The sequence below is a fragment of the Molossus molossus genome, unplaced genomic scaffold, assembly GCF_014108415.1.
Source record: "Molossus molossus isolate mMolMol1 unplaced genomic scaffold, mMolMol1.p scaffold_m16_p_15, whole genome shotgun sequence".
In the NCBI taxonomy this organism is placed as follows: Eukaryota; Metazoa; Chordata; class Mammalia; order Chiroptera; family Molossidae; genus Molossus; species Molossus molossus.
In genome coordinates this window covers 3,914,074-3,930,490 of record NW_023425350.1, presented here as the reverse complement: position 1 = coordinate 3,930,490, position 16,417 = coordinate 3,914,074, and the positions used below count along the sequence as shown (strand labels likewise).

At 54.6% G+C, this 16,417-nt stretch overlaps 1 protein-coding gene across 4 annotated transcripts in view; it reads right to left on the bottom strand.

Moving 5' to 3' along the window:
- The window catches only part of ASAP2 (ArfGAP with SH3 domain, ankyrin repeat and PH domain 2), a 152,103-nt gene that overhangs the window by 95,901 nt on the left and 39,785 nt on the right, over window positions 1-16,417 (bottom strand). For all 4 annotated transcript variants that reach the window (XM_036262821.1, XM_036262823.1, XM_036262825.1 and 1 more), the window contains exon 2: window positions 526-598. In XM_036262821.1, the coding sequence (XP_036118714.1) occupies window positions 526-598 (73 nt within the window). The remainder of the gene's footprint in view (window positions 1-525; window positions 599-16,417) is intronic.

Here is a 16,417-nt window from a genome sequence, read left to right as displayed (position 1 = left end):
TGACGAGCAGCCTGCAAGCTGCAAGTCAAAGGTGGCAGTGCTTTTTGTTTTTAACTTATTTATATAAGACTAGATCAAACACTACTTTGCACAGCTGATCACACATTTATATTTATTAATTTTCTTCCCAAACAAGAAAGGTAAGCATTGGGACAGAGGAGGAACGGAAAGGGCATTCCGAAGGACTAACAGCACAGTCCGAGTACCAGGCAGCAACGGAGGCTCGTCTGCTCGTTTGGCGGGGCTGGTTCTGGCCGAGCCGCCGCGGGAAACTCAGCTGTCCCCCAGGGGCAGGAAGCACAACGTGGGGTGGGAGGGGGGAGTGCAGGACGTGACCCCACAACAGGACTGGACATGAGCAAAGCAGAAATACTCTAAAGTGTAAACACCCCGACTCACCTCTAATTTGCGTACCCAGAAAAAGGAGATGAGCTGATCACTCATTAACGGTGATCGACACGATGGCCTCAGGACCACACGTGCAGTGTTTCCCAGAGGGACCCCGAGGAGGGGACACATACTCACCCAGCCCGGAGATATTTATTGCTTTCACGGATTTCTTCATCTTGTAAAGAACCATCCGGTCCACGTCCAAAGCCTGAAATATAGAGAATACACTCATTGGAACGGGGTTCGGGCTGAGATCATGGCTCCCAGACAGCGGCCACGGGAAGTCGCTCCGGGCTGCTTTGTGGGGCAAGTCCCCAGTGTGCAGACTGGCAGGCGCTGAACGCTGACGCCCACACGTGCCTCACCCCTGCAGCCCGCGAGCTGCCCCTGTGCACACTCGTGCAGGGCCTTGGCCTCCGGCAGAGACACCCGTTACCTTGGCCCAACGCCACGACCACCGGGTCTCAGCCCTCCCTGTGAACCAGCAGGGAGGGGCAGCCTGCCGGCAGGGCCCCGCATCTGCACGCCACCCGGACACAGGGAAAGACGGAGGGCGAGGCAGATGCCACTGTTACCCCCCACCCAGGACAGCCACCCTATGCAGCATCAGACTGCCCCGGCCGGAGGCAGCACAGGCCCTTGGAAGGAGAACCCACTTTGGACTTGGAAAGACCCAACTAGATATTTCCTTATTGGTTTTGGAAGGCGTGTTCCCACTCCTCGCCAAGCCTCAGATTTCTCTTCCAAAAAGCAGGAGTAACAATACCTACTTTGCAGGGTCAAATGATTAAATAGACACACTAAGGCGTTTAATAATCAACAAATATTTACAGACCAACCACTACACAGCAGCCGTGTACGGCACGTAAGGCCTAGCGCGGACGTCCTCAAACACTGTTTGCTCAACGACTGAGGAAAGGTGGAGGTTTAATGACAGCATTCACAGAAGAAACAGGCGAGGTTGCCTGCTAACCCAGTTAAACCCGCAGGAGATGGATGGCTGTCACGTTTAGCTGTGCTGGGAGGAGACAGCATTTGTAAACTGGGAGAGACACAGGGTTAGTTGCACCGATGAAATGAAAACCTGCAAGGGAAGCACCTAGCCACTGTGTGGTCAACAACAGACACTCGATAATAGTACCAATTACATATCGTGAGTTTTTTTTTTTTTTTATACCCTCACCAGAGGACATTTTTCTTCAGATAGAGCAGGAGGAAGAAAGGGAGGAAGAGAGAGAGAGAGAGAGAGAGAGAGAGAGAGAGAGAGAGAGAGAGAGAGAGACATTGACATGGGAGAGACACATCAACTGGTTGCCACCCACACGACACCAACTCGGGCCAGGGACTAACTGCAACCGAGGTACGTGCCCTTAGCAGGAACCAAACCCGGACTCTCCCGTCCGAGGGCCAATACTCTAACTGCTAAGCCAAACCAGCCAGGGCTCATCGTGAATTTTTACTATAAAAAACTGCATGCACTGGTCAGCTTGGCTCAACAGTTAGAGCGTCAGCCCGCAGTCCAAAGAGTCTCAGGTTCGAATCCGGACAAGGGCACGTACCTCGGTTGCGGTTCATCCCTGGCCCTGGTTGGGGTCATGCAGGAGACAACCAATCAATGTCTCTCTCTCTCTCTCTCTCTCTCTCTATCTCTCTATCTCTCTCTCTCTCTCCCTCCCTCCCTCCCTCCCTCTCCCACTCTATCTGAAGATAAATGCAAAAATATCCTCAGGTGAGGATTAAAAAAAAAAAAGGTATTTTGGACATAACAGGTTAAATGAAATATTCATGGAATTACTTTTACTGTTTCCTTTTCTAATGCTCTCCTCCAAGGGGAACTTGTTCATCGCTGTGTCCCGAGCTCAGCAGAGAGCCTGGCACAGGACAGAGCTCAGAAAGAAGCACCGTGAAGGACCAGGAGCCTGGGAAGGCAGGCAGGGGCTCAGATCGGAACCCGTCACCCTGCTGAGCCGTGGACGAGCCGTGGACGATGTGCCGTGACCCGAGGCTTCTAAGTAGGGGGAGGGGAAGAGCTGTACTTGAAGGTCATTCGCCAGGTCTGGGCAGACAGGATGAAGTAGGTTCAGGAACAGCTACCCAAAGGTGAGGACCTGCTGGGAGCCACCGGTGGGAAATGCCACGAGGCTCCATGAGGGCAGCAGACATGCTGGAAGGTCAGTGGCCAGGGAGATGCATCCTGCCCTCTCTCGGCTGAGTTTTAGCTCTCCAGCCTCTGGCTGTCCAGGGATGGCAGAACCATCTTCTGTCTGTGGGGGTTGGGCTCAGTCGTGCTGAGAAAAATGGGAACTGGAGGTACTCCTGTTAAGTTAGGGTACAGAGGAAGCATGCTTTACAACGCCGCCAACCCCGACAAATTTCCTCCGCAGCATACTGTGGGCACACCCCTCCTGACCCCTGACTACACAAACGTCTTGTGAAAAAATGCAGCAGACAAAATCTTCACCTTTGTCAGCCAAAGGGAGGTGCTGCTTCCTGAACTCAGGGACGGGATAAACAGTACTGCTGCTTTTCCACAGCAGCTCCTGGGCATCGAGGGAGGCAGGCAGGGAGGGGTAAGGGCCTGGGCATCGAGGGAGGCAGGCAGGGAGAGGTAAATTTTAATTAAAATTGCAAGAGAGAAAAGCAATTACCTCCATGCTCAAAGACACACCCACCCTTACAATATATATTCAAAGATAACTAAGATTAAACTTGGTCAAAAGTTAGAATGATTGCCCCGGCCGGTCTGGCTCAGAGTTTAGAGCGTTGGCCTGCGGTCTGGAGAAACCCGGGTTCGGTTCCTGCTAAGGGCACGTGCCTCAGTTACAGTTTGTCCCCAGCCCTGGTTGGGTCGTGCAGGTGGCAGCCACTCGATGTATCCCTTTCACATCAATGTTTCTCTCTCTCTCTCTCCCCCTCCCTCCCACTCTATCTGAACAAAATATAAAAAAATGTCCTTGGGTGAGGATAAAAAAAAAAAAAGTTAGAATGATTGAATGCTAGAAAGAGTCTTCCATGGATTATATATAAAAACAGCACTGGGATCTTAAAACAATGGAAAATAACCAAACTTGCAAGTTTCAAGAACACAAAGGTATTGATCTACCCATCAGGCTCTGACTTCTAACTAGACTAGGCACACACCCCCAAATCTACCCAAGCTTGAGAGAAGGAAAAAGACTGCAACCTTGGCCAGAATTTGTGCGTAAAAACTACAAAATAGGCTAAGATCCAACAGCCAAAACAGGCCTAAGTGGGAAGCACGCACAGCGTCTGTCTGGCCAAACCTCATTCATTCCCAGGAGCTGGACCAAAGCTGACTGGCAGTTTACAAAACATGTTTCAGAGTAAATTTATTACGTCAATGAGACAGCAGGGCTGTGTCTCAGATACTTCAGAGGAAAGCAAACAACTGTTTTCAGCCACTTTGAAAGTGTCTCTTTGGGGCCCCGAACTGATCCGCTACCAGCCAGGGTTCCTATTTATCTCTGAAAGGGGTGCTTCTCGGCACAGGCCCCCGAGCTGCGCCGGCTGCTCCCGGGACCCGCGGCGCGTGGGAAAGGAGGGCCCTCGGGGGAGGAGACCACGAGTCTGTTCGCTCTTGTCCAGGTTAGACCTGCGCTGCCCAATACGGCAGCCACTAGCCGCAGACGAATATTTATGGTAAAATGAATGAAAACTTAATACAATACAAATTCTGCTCCTTATGTCTTGCCACCTTTCTCGAGAGCACCAGCCACACACATGCCGTGACTGTTTCTAGACATATCACCCCGCTGTCCCTCGGTTCCTGCAGACCCCTCCGTGTGCCATTCCGGGCGCCCCAGTACCCTCCAGGGGGCTTCCCTCTCCTCCCTCCACGGTCATAGCACTAACGTCACTGTGGGCCACCTGTCCCCCTTCAGAGGGCTGACTTGGTCTTCCCCACACGGACCCACCCTGGCACGTGGGTACCTCTGTCCTGAAGCTGGACTGTGGGACCGAATCCACAGTCTGCGGACATGAGCTTGGAGCAGAAGTGGTCATATCTCTGGTTCCCAGGCCAAAGACAGCCCTCGGCTTGTTTCTGTGCCACCTCGAGCTAAGGATCTGTGCAGATGAATGTTGCCCGTTGGTAATAGGTCTGGGGAATACTAACTTTGAACCCCGATAAAGAGAAATGCTATCACCCCCAGAAAATGCCACTGTTTGCATTAGTAAAAACTGCATTACCCAAAAATTATACTTCATCATTATTATTATTGTTGTTGTTGTTTTTATCCTCACCTGAGGATATTTTTCTATTTTTTGTTCAGATAGAGCAGGAGGGAGAGAGAGGAAGAGAGAGAGCGCGAAACATTGACATGAAAGGGACACATCGAGTGACTGCCACCCGCACGACCAACCAGGGCCGGGGACAAACTGCAACTGAGGTACATGCCCTTAGCAGGAACCGAACCGAACCCAGGTCTCTCTGGACCACAGGCTGAAGCTCTAACCGCTGAGCCAAACCAGCCAGAGCTTGCTTGCTTCCTTCCTTCCTTCCTTCCTTCCTTCCTTCCTTCCTTCCTTCTTTCCCTCACCCGAGGACATTTTTCCATTTTTTTGTACAGATAGAGAGTGGGAGGGAGAGAGAGGAAGGGAGAGAGAGAGGGAAACATCGACGTGAAGGGACACATCGAGTGGCTGCCACCCGCAATACCAACCAGGGTCGGGGACAAACTGCGACCGAGGTACATGCCTTTAGCGGGAACCGAACCCGGGTCTCTCTGGACCACAGGCCGACGCTCTAACCGCTGAGCCAAACCAGCCAGGGCTTATTACTGTTATTTTTAAAATTTCACTAATAAAAGTAGAAAATTTTGTGGAAATTTATTTCTCTCTTATGTTTATAAGTACTCAACTTTGCCCCGAGATCCGCGAAGCCTAAACTATTTACTCTCTGGCCTTTCACAAAGGTTAGACCCCAGCCTCTGAGATCCACAAACACTGTCCACCAGCGCTGGCCCCTCCTGGCCTAGGGGTGTCCGCTGGAGGGGGTGGCACAGCACCATCTGGTCCTCAGCGCCCTAAGGTCTCAATTCAAGTCAGTAAAGGTGGCAAGGGGCTGGCTTCAGTCCTTGAACCTGAAGACGCTGCCCTAGAGAGGAGAGTGGACAGCAGGACACGAGCAAGCCTCCCCCACAGGCTGCCTGGGGGTCACGTTCTATCCTCTGACCCATCTATCTCCCCGAGAGGCCAACTGGAGAAGAAATGACATTTTGGAAAGACCGTAAAGCAAATAAAACAAAACAACGCCCAGACCTGTGCTCCAAGGACACCTTTGCCAAGAAAATCCCAACAAGCACATCTCAGCACACATCCAGCCTGACTTCTGAAGAGCCAGGGACCATGAGTGACAGCGTCAAATCTTTCCAGAAGCCCCTTGGGAGGCACGGGGACACACCGTGGCCCCCAGGCTCGGCGGACAGCCAGAGCAGTAATGCAGGTACCAAGTTCCGGGAAGAAAGCAGAGGCCCAGAGAACAGCAGGTGTCACGAAGCATTAAGATCACCAACAGCCCAGCTAAGTGATAACAGCCACAGCTGTGTAAACGTGTGTTCCTCAGGGCAGAGGAGAAGGGCACACTGAAGGTACTCAGAGTATACACACGTCTGCGCCAGAAGACACGGGTAAGGGTGTTCACGGCATTCTTCCACAGAGCCGAACACCGGACAAACCCAAATGCCGGTCCATGGCAGGTGGGTGATGAACTGTCGTCTGTTCATATCAGAGTACTTCCCAAAATAAAGACACACTTGGCCCCCAGGCCACAAATGAAATTCACGAGCTGCAAACGCATACGTACGCTATAATACCACGAGGATGTTTACACAGCCGCAGTGACATGATCTTGCTTGTTTAGGGACGTACATGTTGCTGAAAGAGATGGGAGAGAAGCCCAGATGCCCGACCAGAATAACCGGCCAACTACAGTGCATTCGCCAGGGTACGTTCTCCACCATGTGACTGACGCCGACTCCGCGAACACGGTGAGTGGAGAAGGAGCGGACTGTCCGCACGCCGTGTGGCAGGACAGCCGCGAGGCTCGGAAGGTCTGGGCACCACGTGCCCCCTGCGCTCCCGGGAACCTGCCCCCGGAGACGGCTGCCGCGAGCGCAGGACGCCCCTGGACCTGTTTCAGAGAGCGCGCGGCGAACTCCAGCCCCAGAGAAATGCCCCGCACGCCGGCTTTTAGCTCCAGGGAAGCAGCTCTGGGTGCCTGGGCTGGAGGGGAAGGAGAACTTGGGCGAGGCAGCTGCACACGCCACCAGCACAGAAAGGCCTCCTGGTCCGGCCCGATGCCCTTCCTGGAGGGGACACGGGGCAGGAGGGCCTGGCCTGGGGTCCCGAGACATCCCACACCCACTCCCTCGAGCTCTGCCCCCTGGGCCTGACTGAAGAGCTCGGACAAGGCCGGAAAAGGCTGTCTCGAGGGAGTAATCGCCAACAACACAGGGACATTGTGGCGAGGTGCTCCCTCCCCGCTGAAGGAAGTGGGAGGGGAAAGGGTGCGGCCGCCGGGTCAGCTCTGAGGCCCGAGGTGCAGGAGCTGCAGCAGAGGCTGGGAAGGTGACCTTCAGTGGGGAGTGAGGTCAGCCATCCACATCTGTCCCAGCCCCAGAAGACAATGGAATCATAAGCCAGGCCGATTTCCCCAGGAAACAGGGATCAAGCCACATGAACTCCAGTACTGTGACAGAAACAGGGCAGAGGAGACGCGAGGTGGCTGATTTCTGAGCCCCCGAGGCCAGCAGGAGTACTAGGGCGGAGCTCTAATGAGGAGTACTAGGGCAGAGTACTAAGGCAGAGCACTAATGAGGAGTACTAAGGCAGAGCACTAAGGCAGGGGACTAAGGCAAAGTATTAAGGCAGAGCACTAAGGCAGGGCACTAAGGCAGAGCACTAAGGAGGAGTACTAAGGCAAAGTATTAAGGCAGAGCACTAAGGCAGAGTACTAAGTCAGGGCACTAAGGCAGAGCACTAAGGAGGAGTACTAAGGCAGAGCACTAAGGCAGAGCACTAAGGCAGGGAACTAAGGCAGAGTACTAAGTCAGGGCACTAAGGCAGAGCACTAAGGAGGAGTACTAAGGCAGGGCACTAAGGCAGAGTACTAAGTCAGGGCACTAAGGCAGAGCACTAAGGAGGAGTACTAAGGCAGAGCACTAAGGAGGAGTACTAAGGCAGAGTACTAAGGAGGAGTACTAAGGCAGAGCACTAAGGAGGAGTACTAAGGCAGAGCACTAAGGCAGAGTACTAAGGCAGGGCACTAAGGCAGAGTACTAAGGCAGAGCACTAAGGAGGAGTACTAAGGCAGAGTACTAAGGCAGGGCACTAAGGCAGGGCACTAAGGCAGAGCACTAAGGAGGAGCACTAAGGCAGAGTACTAAGGCAGAGTACTAAGGCAGGGCACTAAGGCAGAGCACTAAGGAGGAGTACTAAGGCAGAGTACTAAGGCAGAGTACTAAGGCAGGGCGCTAAGGCAGAGCACTAAGGAGGAGTACTAAGGCAGAGTACTAAGGCAGGGCGCTAAGGCAGGGCACTAAGAACTCGGCTTCTGGAGGCTCTGGAGGTCTGCCTGGAGACACCATCGCTGACACCCACGTTGTGGGTCTGCCCCACCCCTCAGCACCTTAGCATATGGCTCTCCCTTCCCAAATGGGCCCTTGACAGGGGCCTTTCTACTGTCAACTGCTGCCACATTTGTGTTTTATGTCGTCTTTCAAAAAGTATATCTGGTAACTATGACCCGAGACTTGAAGCTACAAGCATTGAAAACCGGAAAGACCATCATTCCATTCAAGTTCCCTTCTAACACCACATCTCGTACCCCGAATGTCACCTACAGGAGGACACCAAATGGAACCCAAAAGCATGTGATCTTGGTTCTGGCCCTCGGAGAAGGCATTTCAAATCACTGGTTTTAGAATCAACAGGCATGAGCCAGGCTCCAGTTACTAGCAGGCCCCAGGAAAGTTACTTCACCTACTGCCTTTGGTCTCTCCATCTATAACTTAGGATGAGGTCGCTGGATACACTTTCTGGCATGCTGTGGGCACTCAGTAACCGATAGTTGTGATTAGTGCTCTCGGTTCTCCTCGGGGCTCCACCCGCCCTGCGCCCAGTGAGGCAGCTGTTCAGAAACATGCCCACTCAATAAGATACATAGTTTCAGGTCTGAAAATGGTTATGATACTGAGAAAAAAAAACAAAACAACTTGCTAAGAAAAAAATAACTTTGTAGCCCATGCTAGCCTTTCATTTCCATTGATAAGTTTTTTGTTTTGTTTTTTTGCTCCATCAACACTTTAATTCTTCAAATTTTCCCTCGTATGTTTCTCGGACTGCAGGGCCACATGGCCAGGGCAGAGCAGGGTGCTCTGGGTGAGCTTAGTGGAGGGCAGTCAGCTATGACCTCTCAGCGCTGCTAGGGTTAGATGGAGCAGAGAGTGGAACCCCAGCTCTAAGCGCAAGGGGAACTGTGGGTACCTGGTGTCAGCCTTGACCCCCACTTCACTGCCCTGTGGGCTCCTTGGTGTGGGAACCCCAGTTACAAAGCAAGGCCTCTAGGCAGGCCCACCCGCTCACACCTGCGAAGGACCCACTTCCCGCACGCGTGTCCAACCAGTGAAGCCCAAGCTCTGTCCATCCCACTTCCCCACCCAACGGCCACCTGTTGAGGGGAGTAGGACTGGATGACGCCCAGTGCTCTGACCGTGCGACTACCGTGTTGCACAGACAGATAAGGTCCCTGGCGTTTGAGAGAAAGACCTTTTAGTTCCAAAGACAGCAGGGGACACGTAGTGTAAAAAGGCATTCCGCTGAGCGCGCGTGTTGGTAGCCACTGTCTTGCGTAGTATTTACAACATCTTGTGAAATCACCATCCTTCCCCGCTTCAACCCTCACTTCAAAGTCCTAGGAAACACTGACTCAGAGTTCAAGTGGCTTGCCCCGGGGCTATTTATTTGGCTTTGAACTAATGACAGGCTAGGAGCACAACACATGGAGAGAGCCTTCCGGAACCGGTTCCTCGCCGTGTGCTGACTGCCTGGCTTCCGGGGTCAGGAGGAGCACCCACGGGATCCTGCCACTGCCTTCTCTCCTGCTGGGGACACAATCCCCGCACCCCTTCCCTCCACTTCCCGGAAGCCCTTCCCGCGGCCTTGTCCGGAGCTGAAACCATGGGTTTCCGGGGCCCGTCCCCAGGGATGCTGTCCGCCCCCCGCTCACCCAGAAAGCAGGGCCGGGCATCTCTCAGCCCGTGCGGCTACCCCGGCTCCCGCCTCCCTGACTGTGCGGGCATCTGCCGGTCACCAGGAGCAGGCAGCCCCACCCAGTTCTGTGGGTTCGGAATCCTCCCAGAAAGCCGGGGAGCAGGGGAGAGGGTAAAAGGTGGTCATGGTGGTGGGGCCTGCCTTCATGTGCACAGGTCCAGGTTACATCACCTACTCCCGGACTTTTTTTTTTTTTATTCTCACCTGAGGACATTTTTCCATTTTTTGTTCAGATAGAGTGGGAGAGAAACACCGATGTGAAAGGGACACATCGAGTGGTTGCCTCCAGCACGACCCACCAGGGCCGGGGACAAACTGCCACCAAAGTACGTGCCCTTAGCGGGAACCGAACCTGGGTCTCTCTGGACCGCAGGCCGACGCTCTAACTGCTGAGTCAAACCGGCCAGGGCTACTCCCGGGCTTTTCAAAGGGAAAAGTAAATGGCCGCAACCTTGAGTATGGCCACGTCTTATCTGCCACTTCTCAGTTCCCATGGCCCTTTCAGAGACCTGGCCCACCGCGGGGTGGGTAGGAAGTAGGGGAAGGGGAGCCAGCATGCAGAAGGAGAGGGGAGGGAGAAACCACCAGGCGTGCTGAGGCCCCACATCTGACTGCCACACGCAAAGCCCACTTCCACTGAAGCAGGAAAGTTCCCTGGGAAAAGGGGGGAGAGGCTCAGTGCAATAAGGGGACTGGGTCCTCCACGCCCTCCGCTTTCCCGCAGGGTGGTCACGGTGCCCCTCCTCCACCCGCAGCTCCCCACCCCCGGTGTCACCACTGGGAAGCAGGCTTTTCCCCGCTGCAATCCAAGCAATGCAGTGAGTGATGAAGGGGTGAGGGGGCACACTGAGGGAGGGCTGGGGAGGGCGTGCTCTGCTTCCTAGGGGGACTGCAAGAGGCACTGGGAGGGCAGGGGCCACGGCGCGGGGCCTCACACATGAGCTTTGATTCCCACATCCCTAAAATGAGGCAGTGACATCCATCCGGTGGGGCTATTGTGACGACTACACATTACAAACAGTGAGCATGGCCCGGCAGGTGCAAAGTATCAGGGTTGATGTGAGGACACCCCCCGCCCCCCGGAGTGAGGGCACAGCAGGCCATCAGGTAATGTGGCTGCCGGCTGACAGAGCCAGGCCTGCCTGGGGACCTGGGAAGCTGCTTTCGAGGGCCCTGCTCTGGCTCCCGTCCGCACACGGCGAGAAGTCCGAGCGCCAAGGGGGCGCACAGATGGGGAAGACGGAGCCCATACCACTGCCACCTAGAGCGCACCGTGAACATCCAGCCCCCGGACCCCTGCACAGCCCGCCTGAGTCTGTGTGAGTGTCTCCCATACTTTCCTGCCAGTGTGTTCAACCCTAGTCCCACAGGGTGGCCATTTGTGGGGAGGGGGTAGACAGAGCGTGGACATGAGCTAGACTTACCCATGTGCAAGACAGAAGCAGAGGTGGCCCCCGCAGGTGTGAGAGGGGCGGGCCTGCCTAGAGGCCTTGCTTTATAAGTGGGGTTCCCACCCCAAGGAGCCCAAGGGCAGGGAGCAGGCAACAGGCTGACTGACGCCAGGTGCCCACAGCTCTCCTTGCACTTAGAGCTGGGGTTCACACTCTGCTCGGTGTGACCCTGGATGACCCAGACGCCTTCAGGGCCCGGGATGGCAGAGCTGAAAAGCATGGGGGAGTCTGACACCCCAGGGCCCACCCCAGCCTCCACACGGCGGAGCTATCTTACACCTCGGAGCACAGGGGGCGGCCTCATGCCTTCTTTCCCTCTGAATAGCTCGGCCCCAAATAACGCCCCCTCGCCTAGGAAGCGGTGTGCAGGATGACGAGCGGAGGACACGCATGGAAGAGAAACCCGGGAAAGGCCAGGCCAGTGGCAGCCCAGAGCATGCGTGGCATTTCAGCAGTGGCCGGAGTCGCCAGAGCACAGCAGCCTGGTGGGAAGGGCGGTCTCGGGGCCAGACCGGGCGGTGTGGGCAAGGCGGAAGTGGGGGGCTAGAGGCAGTGCAAGGTCTCTGTCACCAAGGGGCAGTGGGACAGGGCAGATGTGCGGCAAAAGGCCAGGCCGGCTCTTGGCTGAGGCGGCTCAGAGCTTCCGTGGCTTCGGAGGGTCATTAAAGGCTGCTTATTTTCAGCATTTGGGATGTGAGCATTTCTCCCCAAGGAAGGGCTTCAGACCACTTCGTTTTACTTTCTTTGTTCTCCGTCCAAAGAAAACAAAGTTCAAACCCTAGCCAATCAAACGAGGGGTGAGCAAGGGCCCAGGTTCCATGGGCCACCAGCACTGACCTCCTGCTCACAGCTGGGGACAGATCCGGCCCGTCCTCACCCCTCCACGCCAGTGATGTTACTGTCCCTCCGACAGGACACATGTGCAGCTGCAATGGCCGTCCTCGGACAGACGCTGCACGCAACGGAGCCATTTCTTTGGTTTGAAGGGACAAGGGGGACAAAGCTCAATCTAGGATATAAATGCAGAGTCTGTGTCTCTCAGACCGGATGCTGTCCACTCTGAAGCAAACGGGCACAGGACTGACTACCCCTCAAGAAAGCAGATGTATAAATTAGTTACTGTTCCTTGGGGACCTCCAGGAGCTGCAGTGGCCTGAAGGCAGCTGAGCAGGTTCTGTGGGTTCAAGCCCCGTGGCCCGGGGACCCGGAAGGGTTACCCTGAGAACAGTGACTGGAAATTGTGCACAAGGAGAGGGTGAGCCTGGGGGCCGGGACACGGCCCCGGTCACCCACCCACACTGTGGCCCTCGGTAAGTCACTTCTCCGAGGTCCCACGTCTGCAAAGTACTGCCCTGAAGACAGTTGGCACGGCCGCGGTCTCTCCAAGGAGGGATTATAATTCTATCCCAATGTGCGTGATGCAAGGGGTTAATTTTCCAGAGGAAGCTAAGAGTCCTGCCCGGTAGTCTCCATAAAATCAATGAATGACTCACTATTAATACTGTGAACAGGAAACTAGAATCCTATTCCACACGTAGAAACAGATTGGTAATGGCAAAAAGGGATGTTTAAAATTCTGATGCAGCCCTGGCCGGTTTGCTCAGAGGTTAAAGTGTCGGCCTGTGGTCCCGAGAGACCCGGGTTCGGTTCCCGCTAAGGGCGTGTACCTCTGTTGCAGTTTGTCCCCGGCCCTGGTTGGGTGTGCGGGTGGCAGCTACTCAATGTGTCCCTTTCACGTCGCTGTTTCTCTCTCTCTCCCTCTCCCTCCCTCCCTCCCACTCTATCTGAACAAAATATTCAAAAAACATCCTCGGTGAGGATAATAAATAAATTAATTAATTAATTAAATAAAATTCTGATGCATTTCCCTGGCTCGGAGTTCTCAAAGGAGATGAGGAGAAACGCAAAGCGTATGAAGAAGGTCGAGGTGCAGACATGATGTCAGCAGTCATGGGGTGGGGTGTGCAGCAGTAACGTCCCCTCCGCTGCAGCAGCACTTCAACACGAAGCACTCACACCTATCACGCCTGCGCTGTTCACCCCACCGTGTGTGAAGCCGTCCCTGCTTCCAGACCTAACACTTCCTAAGGCAACTGAGACGACAATGAAAGACCAGACGGTCGACCCCTCCAGGATGGGGACCTGGGACTCCCTGTCTCGGACTCCCAGGCACCGACACGGCACCTGCCATCGGCAAATGCTCCCTGACAGTGGAATGAACGAAACCACACCCGTCGGCTCTTTAGTTTACACAGAACGACTCAGCCACCGGCTGTGTCAGGGAGAGTTCCCCGGGTAGGAAGACAGTCACACCCTGAAGTCAGGGACCGGCTGTCGGCAGGGCTGTGCTGGCCGGAGGCGCTGGACCTGGGGGAGAGGGACAAGAACCAAGAGAAGAAAGGGCAGGACAAACGGCTAAAAACACTCACCATGTGTTTCATTCACTCCGTGGGTGGTTTCCTAAAACACAATTCCTCTCTGAAATGGGTCTAAAAGGTGTCTTACTGGAATACCAATTGTTCAAATATGTAACATCGCATCCCATAATCTGAATCGGCGAAACCAATGAGGCTGCCTGCATCTGTCTCAAATCGTCGGCGGAGATGCCCGTGGCCTGCACGCTCAGTTACGCACACGGAGGGAATTCTGATCTGCCCATATAAACAGAAACAGATGGTCGCAGACACACATTTTAAAAACAGTCCAAGATATTCCTCAGTTAAGCTAACTCCAAAGCTTTGCAACAGCAAGAAATCTGGTTCAGCTCTCTGCCACCAACGCCACCTAACATCTCGCAGCCTTTCTTGCAAATAGGTCAGACAACGGACGCCGAGCACCGGCCACCCTCAGCCCGAGCACAGTGCTCTCGTGGCAAATGTGTGGAATGTGAATTTCTTTTTGTGCAACTTACTGCTGCTTTGCCTGACATGCATACACGTGTGTACACACACACACGCTAAACACAAACTGTGAACATCTTGGTGCTTACGCGGGTGCGCTAATTCTATTTTCCTGTCTTGGTCACCCTGGGCCATGCTTAGCACATAGCTGGCACTCCACAAATAATAAATGAACTCATCACGTTGCTGGATGACCTGCCTGCAGGGGACCCCAGAACAGCTCTTCTCCTGCCGCCTTTGGACCATGTCTGATGAGGAAGGCTGCACACCTGCATTGGGTCTGTGAATTTGGGAGGACACGAGTTCCTCCATCCAGACGGGGCATGGAAAACATGCTAGGCTGGGCGCCGGATTGCTGGCACGTGAGACCTGCCCCCCATGACGCACCACCAGCACACATGTCCAGGCGGTGAGCCGGTGGGCTGCTCGCCGACACGCCGGTGTTTCTGGCCCCGCAGACCTCGCCGGCAGCGAGGCAAACAGAGCGCAGAGCCCGGCTTCTGCAAACTCGCAAAGCTGTTGGAAACACTGACAATCAAACCACTACAGGGATTTCGTCGAAACCCTGAAGAACCTCTGGGGAACCTCTGGATCCCGGGGCCGCCCTGCCCCAGCCCCTTCGTGATCTTGGCAAGGCCCCTCTGTGGGTCCGCGGGGAGGGTGGACTCCACCCGGAACCACGAGGGTCTGTGAGCACACGCCCAGCTCGGCTGCCAGGGTCCGCCTACGTCCAACAATCCCCTCCGCGCCGCGACGTGAGCCCGACTCTCTCTCACACCGATGTTTCCCTCTCTCTCCTCCCCTCCCTCCTTTCCACTCTGCCTACAAGTCCATGGAAAATATCGAGTGAGGGTTAAAAGCAGTTCCTGCGGGTGACGCTCTGCCCTCGCGACGCAGTCCTTGGCGGGAAAGGCAGTCACGCCGGGCGTGCACAGACGTGTCGGTCAAAGGGTACCCAAGGGCCACGAAGGGCGTGAGAAGGTGCTGAACATCACAGTCACCAGGGAGGTGTACACTGGAACACAGCGAGGTCCCACCGCCGCCGCTGACACGCGTGGGAGGCGCTGGAACTCGCGCACGTGGCCGGGGGATGAAGACGGTTCAGCCCTCAGAAAACAGTATGGCGGGATCTTCTAAAGTTCCACACACATTCAGCAAATGACCCAGAAATCCCGCTCCTACGTATTTTAAGACAACAAAAACTAAACATATATCTACACAAAGACTTATAGCAGCTTTATCCTAATAGCTCCAAACTGGAAAGAACCCAGATGCCCAACTGGTGAGCTGATAAACAATTTGGGGTATGTCCATTCCGTGTCACCCAGGAATCAGAAGCAGTGGTCTGAGCTGGGGGCAGCCGTGGATGGGTGCAGCCCACGGGATCTAACAGAGGTAAGACCACAGCGACAGATCGCGGATCAGTGACCCCAGGGGCGGGGACTGCGGGCAGAAGCCTCGGAGGGGCTGGAGGGAACTTGCTGGGGTGACAGAATCCCCACATTATGACTGTAGTGGGGGCCTCATGACAGATATTGGACAAAACTCATTGAATCACACACTTAAAACTGGTTAAGTTTACTATATGTAGATTATACCTCAAATAAGCTGATTTTAAAAACTCAAAGCAGTAACAAAACATAACACTTCTTTCTTAACTTCCCATCCCGTTGACTTCTTTCACAAGCTACTCTCTTTCCCTTAATAACATGCAAAAAATGTCCAAGCCTCCAGATTCCCTCGTGAGTGTTCCCGTGAACTCAGGACACGATTAGGCACCCGGTTCACCTCTGGGGAGTCCGGGGCCCAGGCAGGTCAGGAGCCTTTGGAGGACTGTAGTGAACCGCGAAATACTGCAAGTCAGGAGGGCTGGTACGGGGCTGGCGTACCAGCGCTGTCTGCCCCTCGTCCTAAATTCCCAAGTTCCTCCCAACAGCCTTCAAAGTACAATTCTCTGGAGTCACTGGCTCCTGAATTCCTCAAACTCTAACGCAGTTCCCACATCACAGCCTGCCCGCCCGACCCAGCCCCGCGGCCAGCTCTCGACAGCACCTGTCAGTGTCTGGGCTGGGTGGTCCTGGCACTGAGGACAACTCTCCGGCCAGCATTCCCCAGAGGGCACGTGTTCTGCCGGCTACCACCCTAACACACACCGGTCAGTATGCCCCAAAGAGCCAGTCTGGCTCAGCAGTTAGAGCATCAGCCCTTGGACCAAAGAGCTGGGCACGTACCCCGGTTGCAGTTCATCCCCGGCCCTGGTGGAGGTCATGCGGGAGGCAACCAGTCGATGTGTCTCTCTCACATCAATGTCTGTCTGTCTGTCTGTCTCTCTCTCTCTCTCTCTTCCTCCCTCCCTCCCACTCTATCTGAAGATAAATGGAAAAA